The following is a 23,270-nucleotide window of genomic DNA, read 5'->3' as shown; positions in this document are numbered from 1 at the left end:
CAATGCATTTTGTCAAGACATCATTTTGTCTAAGCCTTTCTTGGTCAAAGGGTTTAATACAATTTTTTGCTAACAAGTATTCCTACAAAGTCCAGACTCGATATGCCAGCAAATTATGCACTAAGCTCGTATATAATAAGACCCTTTTAACGTAAAACCCTTTAATTCAAGAAACTATTCATCAAAATCATATACAGGATTCAATTCAGCAGATATCAAACTCCTTTATACATAAAGCCTATTTTGGGGCCCTCTGAATTTCAACTGCTAGTTAAAGTGGGAAATAAAAAAAATTTTGACAATATTTGACATTATTAAATTGACAATTCTGACATTATTTATGACAATGTATGCTATCAAGATGAGTTGAATGCCAACTAATTAAAATAAGAACCAGACTTCAGTTTGGCTCTCGGCACAATTAAATCATTTTTTGTCAATGCATTTTGTCAAGACATCATTTTGTCTAAGCCTTTCTTGGTCAAAGGGTTTAATACAATTTTTTTGCTAACAAGTATTCCTAGAAAGTCCAGACTTGATATGCCAGCAAATTATGCACTAAGCTCGTATATAATAAGACCCTTTTAACGTAAAACCCTTTAATTCAAGGAACTATTCATCAAAATCATATACAGGATTCAATTCAGCAGATATCAAACTCCTTTATACATAAAGCCTATTTTGGGGCCCTCTGAATTTCAACTGCTAGTTAAAGTGGGAAATAAAAAAATTCTGACAATATTTGACATTATTAAATTGACAATTCTGACATTATTTATGACAATGTATGCTATCAAGATGAGTTGAATGCCGACTAATTAAAATAAGAACCAGACTTCAGTTTGGCTCTCGGCACAATTAAATCATTTTTTGTCCCTGAGCTTGAGCCACAACTAAATACTGTTATTAGGTCTTTGCGGTTTTATTCATTTATAACCAAAATACGTCTTGCAATTTTATATTGAGCCCTAATCTGTTTCTATCAAGCTTTGTCTGAATCTTAGACGCTTGATGTCAAAGCATGGTTGATTTCATGGGTTTTTATTGAAGTTTTAATTTTGTAATATTTACGCTTAAGATTATGTTGACTTTTTTTTTACCGTGTAGAGAAGATCAACTCAGTCAGAAAAATAAAAGTAACAGACAAATTAGATTATTTTGGGTCGCTTCTATTTCTGAACAAACAACCCTCAACTTATATTGTTCATACCGATAGTTCATACTAACCAAAGCCAGGCACGTACGTAGAGAAGTTTTTTTTTCAAATATTCAAAGGAATTCTAAATTACTGATAAAACTTATAAGAATCTAGAGATTTCAAGGAAATGGGGTTAAAAACTCCCACTTAGATGTACGTTCCTGGTCTGAACATACTTTGAAAGGAAAATTCCTTCCCATAGAGAAAGATTTTAAACTGAAGGAAGGAATTGTTCTCCGGATGTATTATTTTAATATTTTATTATCATATTCAACACAAAATAAAACCAATGAGAGCCAGGAACAATTAACTAAGACCAAACAAGATTTATTTACCTCAGGCCTCTTCTTGTTCAATACCGTTTGTCATGTAAGTCTAATGACTAAGGTACTTCTAACTTCTCCATTTCAGTTCCATGGACTGCCCTGAGCTCTATCATGAAATCCCTTATTTAAAAAAAAACAAACAAATACATAGATTTCCAACAAGAGCACTTCTAAGCCTAGATATGGAATTGCTAGATTTTCAAATTAAATCCTTGTTCATTTTTAGGCCAGGCTTTCACACTTTTACCTTCTATGGCTTGTTAAAAAGTTTTAGAGCTAAAGATAGGCTAATAAATACAATCAAAAGGGCTCGCTTATTCAGGAATTCAATTGAGAAAAAAAACAAAGTTTTCAATAAGGAAAGATTGAATATAAATTTACACCTTATTTTCTTTCCTTTTCTTATATTTGACTTTATTTTCTACTTTCTTTTTTTTTCTACAAAATTTTTACACTTTTGTTTTTTTATTCACTCTTTTTATTAAAGAGTATATATTTTCCATGGAAAAAAGCTGAAAAGCAATATTTCACTTAGAACTGATCGGAAATTACTAAGAAAATACATAATATATATGGGTGGGGTCGATGATTTACGAATATGCTCACTGATAAAACCTAGTGTCTCCTTACATAGAGTTTGGGTACCGGGGGGGGGGGGGTGTATACTCACATGGAACTTTTTATAAAGCCTTACTTTTGACATCTTAATCTCTTCTCGACTATATAACCTATCAAGTATAATTCTAAAGGCAGTTCCATTGTTATTTTCCATTGAAACCATTAAAAAAAGTTTAATACAGCTACTATCCCTAATATCAGTAGACTCAATTGGAGGGAAGGGGATAGCCCTGATAAATTATCTTAACTCTAGTTTCCCTTAAGTCACCAAAGGTTCTTCGTTTGGTCTCAATTCTGCAGAAGCTAAATCGATCAAGCCCGTAAAACAAACAATGCAAAAAAAAGAGAAGATAAAAATTTCGGTTTAAATTTTGATGTTACATCATCTGGTGGAAGAAATACTGTACTCCAGGATATAAAGCATTTTACTCTTATGTGCTTGAGAAAATCAAACATGCGTAAGAACACTTTAGCATAGACAGCAAAAATTGATCTTTATAATAAAACTATTAGTGTTCGACGTTACTTAGTATTTTTTTTTTATTTTAATATCTGTTTTAGAGTATGACCTTATAAATACCATAGCGGAAGCAGTAATTCACTGCTTTATCTTAGAATCCCTAAAAAAACATACAAAAATAATTTAATCGATTCTGCTTTTGAACAGATGTCCTAGGGTTAATAATTGAGTACATTATTGATATTGATGTTTTGGAGAAAAAGCAAAATTTTTTTTTTCTAAATTACCTCTTTTCTAATAATTTATATAAAGCTGCGCATGAAGCTTAATATATATTTTTTTTTTATTTATTTATTAATTATTGAATGAAGTCTTAATTTGTGAAGTGTTAATTTATTATTTATTGAATGAAGTGTTAATTTGTGGGGTAAGTTTGACTGGAGGCCTTTGCGTACTTGTTGTTATATGGTTTAAAAGAATTTTATGGCCTGTTGATTAGCGGTTCTTTTTTTTTTTAATTTTACTCTTCGTATTCGGAGGAAATAAAAAGTTTTAATTGAATTGAATTAAACTTCAGCTACATCATAAATCCAATACTGTAAAATTTGCAAATTTATTTAACTTGATATAAAAGAAATAACATCACCAATTGAAACAAAAAATCAAAAACAAGTCTAGCACCAAAACGTAACAGCTTACCACGAAGTCAACCATTGAAGGGTATATACAACAGTGGCAAATCTTGACCCAGGGCTTTCACAAATGCAGAGAGCGGGGAAGGAGACCCTGGAAGGTCTATAAAGGCTGTGATAATTTGGGTACAAACAAAACAATTTTTAAGGCAAAGGGATATAGTGTTTTTTCCAAGGACTGAATCAACACTCCATTCCGTCAAGAGTACCAGTAAACAATGAAGTCAAATCGAACATATGTCCATTACTCTAAAGAGAGATCAGATTTTTTTTTTTTTTTTTTTTTTTTTTTTTTTTTTTTTTTTAACAACTTCCTTGGTAAGCAGAGGGTTAAAGCTATCTTGGCAGCATATAAACAAAGGAATAAATAACAAATTTTGGCTTAAGAAAGTTGCCACCAGAAACTCCATTTTGTCTCAATTTTTTTTTTTTTAAGTTTTCCTTTTTTCAAATGCGACGAAATTTTAAGCTTTTAACATTTTTTTTTGTCTTCCAAAGTACAAAGTTTTGCACAGCACATTCAAGAGAAATTTCAAATCTCCTTCGTGTGAAGGGGTTATATAACAATATTTAACGTAACATCAAAGTACCAGATATGATGAACCTGGAAATTTTTAGTCGGTTTCTGGCTAAAACACGTCAACACATTTTTTTTTTAAGTTCATCAACTTAAGTCACACCTTCGATGCTTCATAAACTCGAAATTTTACAGAGATGCAGGTGCTAAGCAACAAAAAAAAAAAAAAACACTTCTGAATACATTTTCAAACACAGTCTAATTTTAGTGATATCGTTCATTCTTTTTAAATACTGCACAAGCTTTCCCTTTCCTGAGCAATTTTTTTTTTGTAATGTGTAATTCGTAAACAATTTAAGATAACTAAAAATAACAGAATCAGACAGTCATACTTCGTACCATTCAATAGTTTAATCGAGGGAATCATACCTGAAAATATAAGAAAAATATGAGAAACAAAATATCACCTTATAGTAGGGAGATTAAATGACTTATTCTTCTTTAAGCCTGAAATCACACTAACAGATATAAACATACTCAGATGCAGTTTAGGGGATTCTTGCCTACCAACAGTTTTTTCGTGGCAATCGGGATTTCTAAATCTCTACTTTTAGATACAGGAAAAAACATGCATTCTTTCAAGGTACGTCAAGAAACATATAGGATACATGCTTAGAGCATAATATTGATAGAAAAAACCTGATTTCAGTGCATCCAGAAAAACAAATATAACTACTCAACTAAGCAAGGCCGTTCTCGGGGAGAAACCTTTTCCATTGAGACTGAATTTTCATGTTACCTATGTTATAATTTAAGATTCCAAAATTTTGTAATCGTTTATAAATTATATCTTCAGGGAGTGGGGGGGGGGGGTGTTCGAAAAATGGTTCGAACTTGTTATAAATTTTCTCTGATTTTGTGATACAGCAGACGCCACCTTTTCACTAGTTCAGAAATAGTGCATTAAAAAGAAACATTTTCAATTTCTAAAACAAAGAGCGTTAGATATAATTGGAGTGTCGTATAATAAGAGCATCGGAAATAAGATATAAATGTTTAACATGGAATTGGAACAAACTGCTAGCACCACTGACAACGCAGCGACTTAAAATGGGATTACCATATTAATGATAGTTCGTAACGCTCAAGTGGCACATGTGCCCACCTTAAACTCTTTCGAAAAATAAATATTCTAAATCACATTTGTTTGAAAATTTTCCTGTCATTCATAAGCCCAATCCCAGAGAAAATCTATTCTGTTTATCAATCTGGCATCTCCATGGATTTTTCGGGCATAAAAGAGGCAGGCCGAAACAGGTGCCTAAGAATTATCTTAAATAAAATTAAACTTCCTTGAGGTAAAGCATTGTCTTGCGTTTCGTCAACACAGCCCTACATAACCAGCGGTCAAATTCACTTTTCCCTAATCAGATTTTCCTCCTAAGACCCCACGCCCATCTTTCTGCTTCAACAAAAAAAAAAAACATTTGCCTCAATAAAATTTGTAACAGGAAGATATAGAAGAACTTTACCCCCTAGATAGTTGATATCTTAAATAAGTTAATATCCTCTCCCTTTTTCCTTTCCGGTTCTTACCACTCATTAATTAAAGTTTATCTTACAATATTAAACATTCTTTTTATAGTCTTTCTTTTTTTTGTGTACTAAATAGTGAGTAGCGTTTTTTAGTCACATAGACTAAATTGTATTTGTATTTTAATTAAGTGTTTAATTCCTTTAAAAATTCTGGTAGTTTTAATATTTTTTCTGACCAATCTTATCATATCTTTTTTTTTTCTGTATTTAGAGTTTGACTCTGTAGGACGAATTCCGGCCATCTACGCTAGTGATAGCTATTTTTCGGAAATAAGACTTATTTTGTCTTACCCAGCTACATTATAAAATTCAAAACAAAATTATCTACACTTTATTCTAGTTTGGACCAATGTTAAACACCCAAGCTAATTCGAGTCCACCCAAAAATTTAAAGATAGATGGATTCTTTTGCTTCTAAACTATTTCTTACTGTTAATAAGGTATTTATGGTTAGGACATAAGCTAGTTAAAAGTTAAACGTTAAAAGAAAAACGTACATAATAAAGCTACTCTGCTCTTTTGACAAAAGTGGTTCTTTTCTATTTAGCCCGATATAAAGTAAAAAATCTATAAAATACTGTTATTTAGGTTCGTAATTAAGTTTAGGATGCTACTTGGCACTCCTACAAGGCACTGCTTTTTTGTTTTTGTTTTTTTTTTCTCAGAGACGAGCTTGACTTTTTTTTTTCTTATTAGTTACTTCTTCCCACGCTCGGTGAGATGAACTAAAAGCTATACAAAACAAATTAATTAGTCAAAGATACATAAATATTACATACATAAAAAAAACGAAGAATCAATTCTAAGGATAATTTAGAGTGGACTGTTATGTTCTTCTTAAACTTCTTAAACATACAGTCTCGGTTGTTAAACTATTTTTCGCGGCACTTTACAGTGTCCTGAATATTACGCTACCGTACTAAATATCTCCATAATAAATAGGAGTAGCTAAAAAAAAACTATAAAATTTTTCTCCAGCTTTCCATTTCATACCAAGATTGGATGTTCTAGTCTTTAAGAGGTTAAAAGCAAAAAGAGATATAATGAAACACTCAAGACCTATCCAGTGTTTGAACCCCCCCCCCCTGAAATTTCTGTCTGACTCATAAAAACACTACAAAATTTTTGACACACTTTATTTTGTACCCCCCCCCCCCGTCCAAACAAATCCTTAACACCTCCTTGGTAACACTGAGGAAGAAATGAGACCTATGTTTACTTTTATCCAGAGTTGGTAACCGTTAAATATGAAGTTCATACTTCGCATAAAGTTACACTCCTTAATATTTACGTGTATGTAAGTATGCAAACTTGCCATTTTACTACACAATTCTTTTACATCACTTTATAATAGGTAACATAAATTTTCTATTATATTTGTTGTTTGTTAAAGTGGGTGAATTACTGCTTTTAAGTATAAATCAACTTTCCTTCAAAGTACTAATACCTTCGACATCAAGTTAAAGTGACTTCCCAAAAATCAAGTGGAAGATTATCTTACGAAAGGTATCAAGAAAACCTTTTGAGCTAGTGCTAATTGGAGTAGGCACAACCCCTTTAATGGAACCAAAATAACAGATAAGGGAGTCGCAAATAAAAAATTATGAAAGTTACATAGCATTAAAATCGAAGTAAGAGCCATTGTAGAGTTGTACAATGTCACACAGTCACACAGTCACACAGACATTTTCGAAAATAAATCTTGAAGTAAATATCTTACAATGACCTTCGCTCTGGAGTGAGTTCTAGGAACATAGCCGTACAGGAAAACAGAACCAATGACTAGAGATGTGCCAAAAGCAAACTGCAGAGTCAGATGGAAGTCAAAGATATATACAGACGCTATACAAGATAAAATGATTGCCAGTGAAGTTGCAAATCCCTGAAAAAAAAATTGAAAATAGTCGATGACTTAAGCAACATTTCTTTGGCTACTAGTAGCAGCAAGAATTGATTTTGACACCAGATCGCCATTAAAATATCCAAAAGCAAAAATTTTTCAACCCAGAGCTATAGAGTAGTAACCATGAGAGGGGGGGGGGGGGAATCACCAACTTCGTTAATTTTTGTGTGATTTTTCCAGTCGAAAAAATAAAGTACGTTTTGCAAGGAAAATAATTTTGTGAAAGCCCCCTGACCAAGAAATCTAAGCGTTTGAACGCTAAATTAAATTAGCATTTGCACTGCATAGTAAATGGCATGTTTAAAAGCTGAAACTCAAATAAGCTAATAGATAAGTTAAACACAACATTATTTGATGACAATTTTGATGCAAGATTAGTCAAATTCGTTACCTTATTGTCTTATGTATCTCGCAGGGGAAATACATAATAGTAGGGGAAAGATACGAAAAAAAATGGTCGAACCAGGAAAAAATTGGTACATAAATTATTTTTGCACCACTGTGTTCAGAAAAGAAAGCTCTACAACATATCAAAAATCTAAATCTCCATCCCGTTGCGAAATTCCCTTTTTTTCACGTTTTTTGCGCCTATTTTTTAGATATTTCCAGAATCCGAGAATGAGGAACCGTGAAAAGAAAAGTAGTTTATTGATTGTTTCCCTTTTAATAAACGATAGTTTTTGTGCTCTTTTATTAGACACAAACATCACTTTTAATCATTTAGTTCTTTTTTATGTTTTTTTTTTGTATGAAGTAAAAAAAAAAAAAAAAAAAATCAAGCGACACACGATCACGGGGTATTTTTCGAAGAGGAGCACGAATTTTCGGTTCATTTTTCCCCATCTGAACAAATAGCCTACCAGCGTTCCGAATCCATTTCTTTTCCTACCGAGCTTTATTGGTGACGACATTTTCAACCAGCTGGAAAGTCCCTTCTCATATTCACTTTCTGTTACACCATGCCTTGATCTGACACTCTTTTCAAAGTTGCTTCAGTCTGCTGAGCCTTGTAGAGCCACCTATCAGCAAAAAAACTCCTCAGATGGAAAGTATTTTGGAGTCTGAGCAGAGATTTAACACAGGTGCGTTTTTGATTGTTTTTCTTGCCGATGCTTTTGTAACGTAACTACTAGGAAGCGGAAAGGAATCGGAGGAAGGAAATATAGAAAGGAAAGAAGACTACGCTCGTCCTAGCTCTCTTTTCTGACACAGATTTTATCAGCGCCATCTGTCTGAAGAAAACTTAAGTACAGCAAACAAGTCGCTAGAGTGCAGCACGGTCAACGCCGCTAGGCGGAACGAAAAAGCTATTTCTCTAGTGGAAGCGAGAGTACTATCGACTATCGCCGGTCCCTTTCGCGGATGTGACTGTCAGATTTCCCTGGTCAAGAATCCTTAAAGCACCCATGATATTCGACGCCGGCTCTCAATAAGATTGACAGTTCATTTATTTTAGTAACCTATCTGAACTGGGGAGGGTTTAGCTACAGATTTTTCGGTTCAGAATCAGGGTTTTAGTTGTAACATTCACCGACAGCTCACTTATTCCCAGTTCTCCGCAGTTTTATGTCCCCTTTGTGAACGTTCAATAGACACCTCAGAATCGTCGGTACTGGCAGAAAAAGGAGCTACGGCGATCAATGAAGCTAGCAAAACGAGAGGTACCAACCATCTCTGTCGAGGCAGGGAACCAAGTCAATGTTGCTTGCAGAAAGACTTTCACAAACAAAATATACCTGTCGAAAATTGAGAATGAGAGACGACAAACCTTGCAAGAAAAGACGAAAGCAGAAAAAGTGGTACTCCGATCAAGGACTCCAAGTTTCAACTTCCAAGAGCGTTGCTTTTTGTGTACTTCAAACATAAATCTCAACACTACCAACAGAAAAGAAGACGAGTGGTACAAGGTTAGGATTAAAGACTTTGAAGAGAGTATAAGGGCAGTGTGCAAATTCCGTAATGATGATTGGTCAAATAACGTTTCCCGCCGAATATGTGCAGTGTCAGACCTGCACGCAGTTGACACCATTTATCACACAGCCTGTTCTTCTATGTTTCGATTAAATAAGAGCCTTCCAGCCAGATTTGCGACGCAAGAATATTTTGGAATACTCGAAGATACTGAGCCAGATAAAAAACGTCCAAAAAAGGGGAGGCCAGATCACGATGAAAGATATCAGGCGTTTTTGAAGCTGGCTACTTTTTTTGAAGAAAATGACGAAGAACAGTATAAAGTCAGTGGACTTGTTTGTTAAAATGGGAGAGCTTTTGAATGGGACAGACCTTGAACCGTACTCTAACAAGTACTTGAAGAACAAGCTTCTGGAATATTTCAGTGACCAGCTAGTATTTGCAACTATTGACGGTAAGGCTGACGTGGTGACATTCAAAGAAAAAGCATCAGCGATACTCCAGAATTTTTATTTCTTGGACAAAACCAATAACGAAGAGAGTGAGAAAATCAAGCTTATTAGAGCAGCAGCAAAGATTATCAAAAGTGATATCAAAGGACTGCCAGCACAGAAGGAATCATATATGACCGCACAGCAGATTTTTTCTGGAGAACAGCTATAAGGCTCTCTACCTGACAGCATAATGGTGTTCTTAGGTGATATATTCGTTGGAACCAATATTTCCTTCAAAGTGCTTGCCATTGGCAATTCCATCGTTCAAGCAGCTCACCCGCGTGCCCTCATTTGTCCACTGCAACTAGGCTTAGCAGTGCAACTGGATCACCATTTCAAGTCCAGATTTCTTATTGACACTTTACACAGCCATGGATTCTGCTCCTCCTATGATGAAGTCCAGAAATTTAAACGCTGTGCATCAGTCCATGATGAATCTAGCCTTGCAGGAGTTACCTCCGCACATGCTGTGCAGCATGTAGCTGATAATGCAGATCACGATGTTTGCACGATGGACGGAAGAAACACTTTCCATGGGATGGCTCTGCTAGCAACAGTCACGCCTCCTCTCATTAACATCCGATCACCCAGTCCGAGAGTTGAAGTTTCATTAGATGAAGTAGCCCCAAAAGGGAAAATTCCCATCTATCCTTACCACTTGAGTGAAACGGTGCTTTCAAATTATCCAATGCTCGTGTCGTATTGACGGCTGTGATAGTGAAAAGTGTACCTGTAAGAAAAGCGGACTTGAGCGTACTATAGCCTGCCGTACCTGTAAGGGAAGCTTGTGCAACAATTCGAAGTTTCAAGAAGAACTAAGTGAAGAAGAATAACATTTAACTGTGATGATGAAAAATCTAGTTCCTACATTTTGATGATATGCAATTTTTATATATTTGAAAAATAAGATAAAAGCTTTTTTCTGAACACTTTAAGTTAGAACCTACCTTGTCTCATGGTGTTTGGCGCTGAGGTGTTTCGTCATTCCTGTTTATTGTTGTTTAGTCTTTTTTTTTCTAAGCCTTTCGTTTACATAGCCAAATAGACTACAAGAACGACAAACTTATTCCGCAGTAGACCTTGATAAACGCTGTTAATATTTTTTTTCCCAAACTAAACAGTTTTTTCCCCATTTTTTCTTTTTTTTTTGCTGTTAAGTATTTTTATTTTGGTCAGGTAACGTAATGATTATAATAAATTAATTAATGGCCAAAATCTTATATAAAAATATTTTTAAAAAATTATATTTTAAGTTTTAAATTTTTTTCTCGGTTTTTGAGAAAATAAATAAAAAGACATTAAAAAAAAACAATTTCGCATCGAGCTAGAGATTTAGATTTTTGATATGTTGTTAAACATTTTTTTCCGGTCCGAATGGTGAAGAAACCATTTCTGTACCAATTTTTTCCTGGTCAAAACTTATTTTTCTCCTACTATAAGCTTTCAGGGGAGTTACACGTGGGGAGGAGGGATGGTAGCTTCAAAATTTTACTGGCAGTCCACTGTACGATGTTAAACGCTTTTAGAACCTATAGGGGAAAAGAGAAGGTCTTGCCTGAATAGGGTTTTTGGAACCTGCTCATCCTTTATTCCATGTCTAAAATACTTCAACTTTTGTTCATAAATGCCTTAAATTTGTTTAAAGCATCGTAAAAAAGTAAAAAAAAGCCAAGTTCTTCTTACTCGTAAATGTTGATGATGTAAAAGCATATGGATGAACAATTTGGATTTTTTTAGAAACACCTTCAAGGCCTCTAAAGCACAATTTGATTCCACTCTGCGTAGAAGAACTAGATAGTTTTTTTCTATATACGTATTAGAACAATTTATTCTCAAATCCTTTATAAACTCCTATAAGAGCATAGTTTCTGAAAAAAAAAGAAAAAAAGAATCAAACTCAAATAACAAAACCTACTTCACTTTTCTTATGTAGTTCAGATCTGCAGCAAACGAGGGATATCATTTAATATGTTAATCTATCTTGGCCCCTTGGTGGCGGCAATGCAACAACTAGGTATTTATTTTACAATGAAGAACTTTTTTTTAAAAAAATTGTTACTTTGACCAAAATCTAATAAGATTATTAGATCTGATGACAAAAAAAGTTTAAAATAATTAAAATGCCAAACAGAGAGGCTTTTCAAAATTATTTAATTAGAAAAATATGCGTACTTTCCAAGTCGATTCGTCGATATGCCAAATTTAGCACCCAATTAAGTTTTGTTTTTAAACGATGCCTAAGTGCAGTATTTTAGTCTTCAAGCGGTTTTTCAGGGGCGACCATGGCTTTACCTGAAAATCGATTAGATTGATTTCCTCAGAAAACGACAGAACATAAAAATTTTCAAATTTATGAGGGGCCACTATCCCCCTCTGACCCCCTCCTCAGTTTTTGCCGCGATGTAAAATTTTGCCGCGATGTCATCTTCCCTCCAAAAGGTTCCAAGAGCAAAAAAAGGAAGGGGGGGGGGGAGGGGAACTAGCTGTTTTTCGACCACTACCTACCGGTAAAAAAAGACTTGTGGCGCAGAAAACACGATATATCGTAGTTTTCACAGTTAGGCGCATATTATCCTATAAGGAGGTTTTTGAGCATCCATAATTTGACGTTCTTGGGTATTCATGGTTTTTTCCTCTTCTGAAATTATGCCAGTTTTCTTATGCAAAGAACTTTCTATGGATATGTTTAAACTTAATAGATTTCCTATATTTGGATAAGGCTTGAAGTTAAAAAAAAAAAAACCTTAAGCCCAATGCTTTCAAGGCTAGCAGCCCATCTAGAATCAGTATGGAGACTGATCCAATGTCCTCCAATTATCTCTTTTGGCCAATCTCGGATCGAGCTTTAAGCTGTAAGAGATGGCTCTACTTTGCTGGAACTAGAACCCCCCTAAAAGCAACATTTACAAGCACCTTCCTGGAAGTGTCACATTATATTCCGAGGAACTGATTCCACTTGCATATAAAACATTTTGCACAATACTGAAATGAATCTTGCACCCTCTCGACCGATTCAGCTCCACGCTTCCTGGAACATCCTAAGGAGTTTTGAATATTATAGCTGGCTGCACTGAGGTTCTCTCTCTGAAAGATCCAGGATTTTGCGAAAGGGGACGGTACAGATGGATGGAATTTTAAAGCTAGATTATGAATGACTGCTCTTTGATCCATAAATATAGATAAATGTAAGTACTTCCCTCCTTGATCAATTACTGGGTTCCCCTCAGTCTATACTGTCTCTAAGTGTCCCATCCGTTTCTCAAATTCTGCTCTTAGAAGGTCTTCAAATACAAAACAATGCACAAAATTATCCTTGTATTCCTTGGACGAGCTTATCTTGCAATAGTTTTTGACACATTCAGTTTTTTAATGACCCATCAATTATAATCTATGAACAAGAATCTAGAATCCATCTAATGACTGAAAAGAAGAGATACTATGAAAAATACACGAAGGAACTGCATTTTTTTTTTGCCATTTATAGGCGTCGTATTCCTTCTTTGACCTTTTCACCACCCTTTACAATAATTTTTTTCGCCTTAATAGGCATGTCAATGAAGTCCTTTTAAATGTTAAAAACTCGTTCATTTTTAATTTCCATGATTTAAGTTTTTCTATAACACCGAATGTATGATTCTTTAGCAGAACACAAACTTAATTCGTTTCGATAAATGATACTTTGCAGGACATTTTTTCTTCTTTGATGATACCAAAAAATGTGTCAGGGTATTTCCTCCTTAGAGTTTTTATTAAATCACAATTTTTAAACTTTCTGTTACTATGGACCAGGGTTCACTCTTTACTTGGTTACAGCTATTGCTGTAACCATGATAAATATAACTAACCTTTAGAATGTTGTCAGCATATTTTACTACAGCAGCAACAATTAGACCTCCAGTAGCTTGGAGCACTACTAAATACCAAACGAATCCATCATATCCATAAAAGAACCCCTTTTCTTTCAACTGGGTGTAGTCGTTGATGACGCATGTAATGAGTCCAAATGGTAAAGATAGGAAGCTCAGCTGTATATTTCGCATCCAAACTGAAACATTGGATCCCTGAAAAGGCATAGAGTAAATTGAGTTTTTCTAATGGTGAAGGATTACCTTGTGAAGGTATTCCAGTCGCTAATCTAGCAACTATATGCTTTGCTATAAAACTGGTAATAGTTTACACAGAGACTTATACGATTAGATCAGTCAGTTGGTTTTTGAATGCTAACAATAAAGCATGATTGGTTTTATGCCTGAAGCCTAAAGGCCAGCGACTATATCTCATTACAGATTTTCCATGGGGTCAATTAGTTTCATTAAAAGCTGAAGAATTTTGTGCCTAATTTGACACATATCCTCTGTCTTGCTCCACGGCTCAGGGATTGAGCTGGAACTTTGATAGAAAGTTTTTTTTCTTTTTTTGGGGAGGGGGGGGGGGGTTGTAAAAAGACTTAGGAATTAGTGTTTAGAGGAAGGAGCGATCCAATTTTTCTCCAGTTCCCAGAAACAGCATAAACTACGTCTTTTCTTTTTTATATGTGTCATCCGACAGGCTCTCCAAACATGGTTAGTCAAACATAATAGATAAGTCTACAAGAAAAATTAAATGTATTGTCATTCCTATAACTAAAGGCTGGATCTCACACTTGTTTAATAGCGGATTAACAAGTAAAAAAATATTCAAGTATTTTTTGGTCCACTGGTCAAATTTGCAAAGGCGTATTTATTTCCGGGGGAACATGGGAAGCTATGAGAAAAAATAGCATTAAACGAAAAGGTAAAATTCTTTGGACTTTGATTATACACATGACTTGAGCGATCTAGATATAAATATCAGCAACATGAATAAATTTTTTTTTATGTTTGGGTAATACAGAGTGCAAAAAGAGGGCGACAATTTGTCTTAAGCAGACTAAGTCGCTTAGAGTAGGAATAAATGAGGCGATGCTAGGCAACGTGGAAATTAGCCTAGTAAATAAATTCATTTACTACAGCATCATTAGTAAGGATAGTAGATGCAATGAATATGTAAAAATAAGAAAAGTCAACGTACAGGGTATTTTTTTAGGAATTGAATAAAATTTAGAAAAATAGGGAGACAAAGCTGAGAATCAAGATAAATAGAAAATAAATAGTTTTGTTCAATAGAAGTAAAGAGCGACATTAGAATTTAAAACGATTACAAATTATCCTACACAGGGTTTGTCCGGAAAGTATTAGGACTGACCTTTCTCCCGCCGCGACTGTACTTCGGAGCGTGCTCGCGCCGACTGGATTCAGTAGAGGGCGTTTCAAGCTAATGAACAAGCGGCTGGTCAGGTGTCTCCGAGCACATGGAGAGTCAGGACAGGCATTTTTGCGTGACGTGTTTTCTGTGAGTGGTGCAAGCCGAAAATGCAGCGTTCGTTAGAGCAGAGGTACGCGATTAAATTTTGTGTGAAACTCGATAAATTTGCGTTAGAGACGTTTGATATGATCAAGCAATTCTAATGTCTTTAGTACATGGTGAGGATTCCATGCTCGTGTTGTCTTTAGTACATCGGAAGAACTCACCAACGGCTTACAGATAGATTAAATCAACACCCTTGAAAAGCGGAAAAAACCGGAAAATTTTGATTCCTACACAATACCTTTGTTATGAGAAATTAAACTACCTTGGTTAAATAAAATAGTATGTTTCGGAAAATTAAAGATATGTTCTGCAAGGGTAGAGTCAAAATTTTCCGTTTTTTTCCGTTTTTAAGGGTGTTATCAATTGAGGTAGAGTGTTGACTTAATCTATCTGTAAGCCGTTGGTGAGGATTCCATTCTCGTTTGGTCTTTATTACATCGAAAGAACTCAACAACAGCTTACAGATAGATTAAATCAACACTCTACCTCTATTGATAACACCCTTTAAAACCGAAAAAAAACGGAAAATTTTGACTCTGCCCTTGCAGAACATATCTATGATTTTCCGGAACATACTATTTTATTCAACCAAGCTAGTTTAATTTCTCATGACAAAGGTATTGTCCAGCACTACAGGGAAGCGGCTGAAATTTTTAGATACCAACATTTAGGTATAGCTTTAAACAGAGATTTTGGTGATTTAAGAATAGACGAATCACATTTCGGTTTTCTAAAAAGAGAAGCCGATACTTTAGTAATCCCTGAAATAAACCTTGAACCACTTTCCCAGTCATATAATCAAACACGTGAACAACCCCTTAGGTCTCAAAGAGTGTCTGCAAAAAATGCAATAATTAAAATCCGAAATCAGATGACATAGTTCTCCAACTTCTTTAATTGCTGGTTCGTTTTGTTTTTGAGTGAATGAATGGTTTTCTTTTCTTTTGTTTCTCAGTTGTTCACTCAGTATATGTTTGTTTCTCAGTATCCGTCGATGGCAGTTCATAATTTTTTAGATTTTGTGCAAATCGCGAATATTGGCAAATGACTCGCTTTATGGTTGATAGGTATTTGGTTTTAGTTCTTATAACTTTTGGCTTTTATGGAATTTTATCCGCCTTTTAAGTTTTTGGTTTTTTCATCGGTTTTTTGGTTCTTTTCAGATTGACTTTCCGCGTTTTTTTTTTTTTTCTCCGGCACTTTCCTTGAATACATTATTTTGTTTCGTGTTGAAGAAGAGAAGTGGTTGTCCTCCCGAGATATTCGCATTGTTTGTTTATTCAGTATCCCGTTTGGCCTTAAAAACCCGATTTTTGATCGTTTCCTTTTCTTATATAAATGCACAAGAAGACGGGAAAATTCTTGAATCCAGTCCTGATTCTCAACAGCTTGGTATGATCTACACTTACAACTGATCACCTGTAATTAAAAAAAAAAAAAAAAAAAAAAACTTTTGAGACTTTAGAAAGTGTGCATGAAACTCTTTCCAGGCTCTTCTGAAACCTCTTTGTGACTCCCACCGCCAGCTTTCTAGCCGAAAAGTAGGAATACTGAATTCAAATCATGCAAGGATTATCAATCTGTATGATTGGATGAGCGAAATAAACTCTTGAACACTCTTAGGTCGTCCAGCCGTCCCATATCCAGCTTTTCGACATAATAGCAGGCATATTACACCCTGTTTAGATCGAACACATGCAATGATTTTCAAACTGTATCATTCCAAGCACAAAATAGACTAGTTGCCCAGCATCTCCCCAACCTTCCTGGAAACTTTTTTGTAAAAAAAGGAAATGTCACAACCACTTTAAATAGGCATCGATAGAGGTTTAGAGTAGACCAGTGGTCCTCTGACAACCCCAACCCTTCTATAATCAACTTTTTAGTTGAAAGGTAGTCAAATGACTCCTTATTTGAAGTAAAATCACGTATGCATCTTAAATCTGTGTGGTTGGGGGTACAAAATCGGGCAGTGACCCTCCAAGCTTTTTCCACCGATCAGCTTGAAAGTTATGGCGACGAAAAGGATGACTTCTGACACTTGCTCTCCTTCTCCAATATTTGCACGAAAGTGCCCAAAACTGCATGAAACTCATAGGACATGGATAGAGAAGATGATATGTGGACATTAGGAAGCCCTCAAAGATTGATCCAAATGTCCCTCTAAAGTAGCTGAATCAGTATCTTTGCTGTCTTCATTATATGAGCAGTTTGCAAAAAAACAAAAGCGTCAGCTAATGGTTAGGCATCTAATTTACTTGTTACTTTAATTTTGAATTACGCACTAATGTTTTTTAATTTGACAGCATTTATATGATATTTTTAAATAGTCATTTGGTCAATAGTCATAGTCAATGGATGATCACAAAAAAGCAGGGTTAGATTTAAGTACCTTCAATATTTTCTCAAAATAAATTCCAGCAAATCCCGATAAAAAGCAGGCTGCAATAGCAGCAGAGAATCCAATGAATTTACTTTGATTCGCATCAGCTTGACCTGGCTTGTTAGGTTGATCAGCAAGCTGAACTAATGCAACACCTGAAATAAAAATATTAATACCTGCACTTGAGTGTTGCATATGCAAGTGGTTCTCAACTTTCTGAACGATGAAACCCTAATCTACTCCAAACTTCCCGAAGTCTTATTAACAGTTCATACAACTCTCTATCATAATTTCCAGTACCAATTGTTTAATAAGAAAAAAGAAAAAAAACAATAAAAGCCCCTTTCTAGTTCTATTCACATCCACACACAACAATGGATTTTTTTTTTAAGACAAAAGTTGAAAGCATGGTGCGGGCACGTACGCAAAAACTTTTTCGAGGGAGGGGCCCAAACACTAAAAACAAACTCATTTGATAATTTAAATAAGAAGGACCCAGAAATCAAGATAAATTTGACACTTCGGGGGTGGGGGGTTGGGCCCAATACTTCCCCCCCCCCTACTTACGTACGTGGCGTGTGTGGGATATGGCTTACCTTACAAGTAATGAAGAACCTTTATGACACCGTATCTTATAACACTTTAAGACTCCCTCAACGTGAGCACAAACGCCATATCACTATGATTATCAGGATTTGATGCCTAATTCTGCGTACCTACCACCCAACACGTTCATGTTATATGTTCGAAGAAAAATAAACACTAAGATAATACAGAAAAAATAATTACTATCATAGAGGAAAAGATAAGAATAGAATGGATAGTAGTGTTGCACATTCATCCTGGTGAATTCTTTAGTTATGAGATACTGAACCATTCCCAGCAGCTTGGAACACAGCGGTTGAGTGAAGCGAATTACTCAAGAGGCTAATAAGCTGACTTTTCGGTGGTTTCTGAAAAGAAACAGCGTTTGACGGGTATGATTTAGGAACTTGCTTTTTTCTTTTTTTTTAAACAGGGAGACGGTTTTTTCAATATTAATTCGAGGATTTAATATAGTGTTTTGCTTTTTAGTGAAGAGATGGTCGCAGAAGCCATTAGGCTTAATGGACATTGTCATTTTGTAGTTTTTACTTTTCATCAACACAAATTTTCTCTCTCATGTAAAATTGAGAAACCAAGCCATCGAATACAATCTACAAGAAGCTAAGACAGTTGCAAAGTTATAGGGAAGAAAGTCGTATTTTTAATCACAATCCCAATATAATAAAAGCAGAAGAACCGACTGAAGCTATTTGGAAGAGACTAATTCTAGAACGGCTAATCGTAAGACAACCGTCTGCCCATGCAAGGTAAGAAACATCATCAAAAGCAGAAAAGGATTTGGTCGGAACCTAAGCCAAAAGGCTAAAAACACGAATCTTAAAAAGGGTAGGAAATAAGACCTCACCCTGGCTCACTCCCCGTTGTACCTTTATAATGGTGTCTCGTGCATATATCTGTTCAAGAAAAAAATTGAATTCCAGAATCTAAGAGGCATTATAACAGACAAAGTATCAGATACTTCTAAAATTTCTGTGTAAATAACAATACGTTCAAAAAGCTTGCTGAAATGACAAAAAATACCAACAGATCAATACAAAGACCATTCAAGGGGTGATTATTCTGTTTTTAAATTGTAGGAACTGTGCCACACTCTACTATAATTTCCCGCCAAATTATACGTTTTTACAAGCAAAATTCAAGATTTAATGGAAATACAGACACGGTAGTCTTTCGTCTTCTTTAAAATTTCCCCTAATATATTTACTGGCTGAATTTGATGAAAAGATCCCCTAAAAATGAAAATTAAAGCATGGGAGCCATGTCCCCCCCCCCTCCCCTGGCAATGACTAAAGAAAAAAACAAGTCTGAATATCTGTCCACCACAACCCTTGGCAATTAATACGAATATCCCATTTAAAGAACAAAAACACTTGCCCGTAACAAGAACCACGAGCGAAATCCATTGCGTACTAATTAATTTTCTTCGTAAAATTGTCACAGTGAACAAAGCTGCTGTCAAGATTTTCAACTGATATGTAACCTAAAATAGAAAATACGCTTTAAACCTTAACTAGAATGTCTAAGTGAGCCATGGATTAAACGATAATTCAAAACAAAAGCATAAAACAAACAAATACAGAAAAACTATAAGATCAACAAAGTATTTCAAGAGAAGGCTTTCAAGACAGTCAGATTTAAGCTGATATTATTTAGGCAATTTTTCTTGAGCTAACTAATAGCAAATTACCAGATATTCGTTTTCTGTTTCCACATATACTACATTATAAAATCTTTAATTTTTTGAACGGTAAGGGGTATCGTCTAAAGCACGCAGATATAAATCGATCAAGAAAAAAAGAAATAGTGACTTCTTTTAGCTATATTGGGGTTTACTTGGAATTTTTTTTTTATTGTTTTTGTGGCAACTTTTTTTAAGGAAAAAAAATTAAAATTTAGTCATGAAATCTCACAAAGCATATCCCTCGATGTAAAATACTTTATGGTTCCGGTAGAGTGGAACATTAAGTGAAACTACGTCCGAAAATTCACTAAGTTTTCTGAAGATTTGTTTGAGCTTTTCAAGTCATTTGTTTGTTCCCTACTTCAAAAATGTAGCTTGTCAAACAGCCAAAGTACACAATTCTATTCATGTCAAACTGACAATTTTGTCTCAAAATCTTAAATGTTACTTCTGCTGTACCACACTTTATTTTTTAAGCCAAAAATAAGCTTTATTTTGCTCCTCATTATAATTATCTAACAGCTAAAATCCGGTATGAGCAAATGTTGGAGACATTGCACTTATACAATGTTTATTCAGTTCATATCAGTTTTAATATTGAACAAAACTGAATGAAATACTGCAAGATCTGGAAAAAACAATCACAAAAATCCAAAGCAGTACCTAATATTTCAAGGTCAACACACACAAAAAAAAATATAATGAAAATGACAAGCAATGAAAGTAATGGTTAAAATCACGAACAAAACAATGTCCTAAGGAGTTAATCTTTCTGTTGCCAAAGTAAAATTCTCTTGGAGTGAAAGCCCATTGGTATTCTTTCTAGATAGTCTCATATGATATTTGGTTTCCTTTGCGGCTCAATGGTTATTGGCCAAATGATAAGGAGAGAGCACTTTAGTCAGAGGGATCAATTCACAAAAAATTAGGAAGGGTGATTTTTTCAATAAAAATACAAAAAGAAGCAATTTTAATATAAAATATCCCCCCCCCCCAAAAGAAATATTTTTCAAAATCTAGGCGAGTGGCAAAAAATCTGAGGGAGAGAAAAATCTTGGGGTACACCCCCCCCCCCTCAATTGACCCTACTGAATTCGGTACAAAATCCATGGTGAGCTTACGTCACATTATTTTCAAGGAATTCAGACAAAGCTGATTCAGATCATCTTCGTTAGCAGTAAAGGAAAAACTAATAATAATTTTAGACATCAAGGGCAATGCAAAATGAATAAAAACAAATCAAAAGAGCAAACCTGATATGTGGCAGCATCTAAATTGGAAGCAGCTAAGTAAAGCAGGTTATTCTGAACAACGTATATTAATGAGGGGATACACACTTTTAACGTGTCCATTGGCTGCCTAATAATTTGCTCATTAACTGCAATTTTCGCTTTTCCTATATTAGAATCTTCTTCTTTAAATACTATTAGCAGACATGTAAATAGTTTCACTAATTCAGACATCACAACGGCTAGAAAAGGAAAGACATCATTAATGACCCATTCACAAGATTGCCGACCATAGCCAAACCACATTGTGAACTGTCTGCACAGTCTTGACTTGGTAGCAGGGTATGTAGTGCGATGACATTGCGTACTGAAAAGCCTAAAATTATCACTGATTTAAGAGCTATGCTATTTTAGTTTTCAAAATGCCCCCAATTGGCATTACCTAAAAATTAAAAATGCAACTGTTCGATAACCTAAAAGTGAACACACATGTTCACACGCGTTCTACCTTTAGAGAGAGAAGGGGTCACGGGACTCTACCTAGGAGAAGGAGGGGCATCCAAATCGCTTTTTTGGCCAAATCATATGTCAAAAAGGGGAGAGGAGGGAATGTGTTTTACAAATTCTACTGGTTTACTAGGATTTTCTGCTGAAGTGTTTATTTCTACTTTTCCTAAATAGTTTAGCCATATTCAAGGAGGAATCAACTTTGTTTTATCAGCTGAACCCCTATGTTCAATTGCTCACTTTAAAATAAAAACACACTTTCATTACAATAGTCTTGTCCTTAGAGGGATAGTTTACCACCAATTGCCGTATTTTGAGTTTCTGTTGTTTTTTCAGTGTAGATACAGCTTAAATTCTATTGAGGAATAAAACGTTGGATTACACAAATGTCATCACCCAAAATCGTTTGTGTGACATACTTCAAACCATTCCCAACAAGTAACCTAGGAATTTATGCAACAAAAAACACAAGAACAAAAAATGACAGTAAAGGCCCATTTCACAAAGAGATTCTATTAATTCCGAGATTCAACTGGCGCTAATTTGAGTCAATCAGAATTGTTTATAAAATTTGTCAGCCAATTAGAAGACTATGAAAAAATCCAATTGGCTCAAATAATACAACTTTATTAATTTTCAATGATTAAGACTTCATCATTAGAATCATTCCCTAAATACTCCCTTATTGATCTTGTGTCAGAAGTGGTACTTGTCTATAGGTGCAAAGTTTGGATAGGGAAGGGTAGTTGGAGGAGAAAATTAACCGCGGGAACCAACTTTTGGCTCTTCAGCCATAGAGATTAAAATTAATTAATTAATTTGTTTATAACCCATAAATGAAGACTAGAAATGACACTGCGGAGTAATAGAAAATATAGAAGAAAAAATAACAACAACAATGCGAAAAAAAAAATACAATTTAACCGATATCACGATGGAAAACGCAAACTAGGAGGTCAGTGACAGAAACAACATTACAAGTATTCATAATCATACTAGAAGCCACACTGGCCAGTAGCGCGCAAGCATCAATGACACCATAACGGGATACAATATTTCTATTTTTGAAACGGCCGGGTAAACAAATCAGATATTTACAGTATCTAAAGTAACCCCTTCTAAGTCTCCGTAAATCTTTTTTTCTCAGCAGGTGGTGGAATCCAGATGTAAAATTTACTCCTGAGGAGCAAAAACTATTATAATGCCGAGCTTAGACCCTTACGGTGATAACGCCCTCTATTTGGAGATATTTTACCATACGACACACGAATGTTTTTTAATGCATTAGTAACCAACTCGGAGAAGGTTTCAGAAATAGACGGGCAAAACAATATATCAAACCACTTAACATTATCAAAACAAGGTAATGAAATCGAACCAAGGTTTAGTGGAGATAACATAAATTCTACTATTAAAGCACATAAACTCACACTTTCCAAAATTAACAGATAGGCCAATATCACTAAGAAGAGAAGACAGCTTACAGAAATTTTGAGCTAGCCCTCGACAAGAAAAACTAACTAAAAGCACACCATCGGCGTATGCAAAATAACTTAAACCACAACTTACGAAAAAACATAGTAGGAGATAGATGGTTTAAACAAGCAGCGAGGAAACATTTAAATATATAAGAAGATAAAACACCTCCCTGTCTAACGCCTTTCCTAACAGCTATCAAATCAGAAATATGTGACATCCACTTAATTTGCACATAAAAATTATCATACAAATATCGCAATATAGAAATAACTGAATAATTAA

General features: G+C 34.8%; 1 protein-coding gene across 2 annotated transcripts in view; it reads right to left on the bottom strand.

The window, feature by feature from the left end:
- Window positions 1–3,185: 3,185 nt before the first annotated feature.
- Window positions 3,186–23,270, bottom strand: part of Ugalt (UDP-galactose transporter) — a 41,906-nt gene continuing 21,821 nt past the window's right edge. The window contains exons 3-8 of one of the 2 annotated variants that reach the window (XM_089102087.1): window positions 21,027–21,244; window positions 19,467–19,572; window positions 17,496–17,641; window positions 13,561–13,776; window positions 7,128–7,289; window positions 3,186–4,240 (exon numbers count right to left, since the gene is read on the bottom strand). In XM_089102087.1, the coding sequence (XP_088958213.1) occupies window positions 4,235–4,240; window positions 7,128–7,289; window positions 13,561–13,776; window positions 17,496–17,641; window positions 19,467–19,572; window positions 21,027–21,244 (854 nt within the window). In that variant the 3' untranslated portion in view covers window positions 3,186–4,234. The remainder of the gene's footprint in view (window positions 4,241–7,127; window positions 7,290–13,560; window positions 13,777–17,495; window positions 17,642–19,466; window positions 19,573–21,026; window positions 21,245–23,270) is intronic. The other variant, XM_089102088.1, reaches the window with a different exon arrangement.

This window comes from Artemia sp. Qi Xiang Cuo, chromosome 16 (assembly GCF_049724085.1).
Source record: "Artemia sp. Qi Xiang Cuo chromosome 16, ASM4972408v1, whole genome shotgun sequence".
Lineage (NCBI taxonomy): Eukaryota > Metazoa > Arthropoda > Branchiopoda > Anostraca > Artemiidae > Artemia > Artemia sp. Qi Xiang Cuo.
The sequence above is the reverse complement of the archived record's forward strand: the minus strand, read 5'-3'. Positions and strand labels throughout refer to the sequence as shown.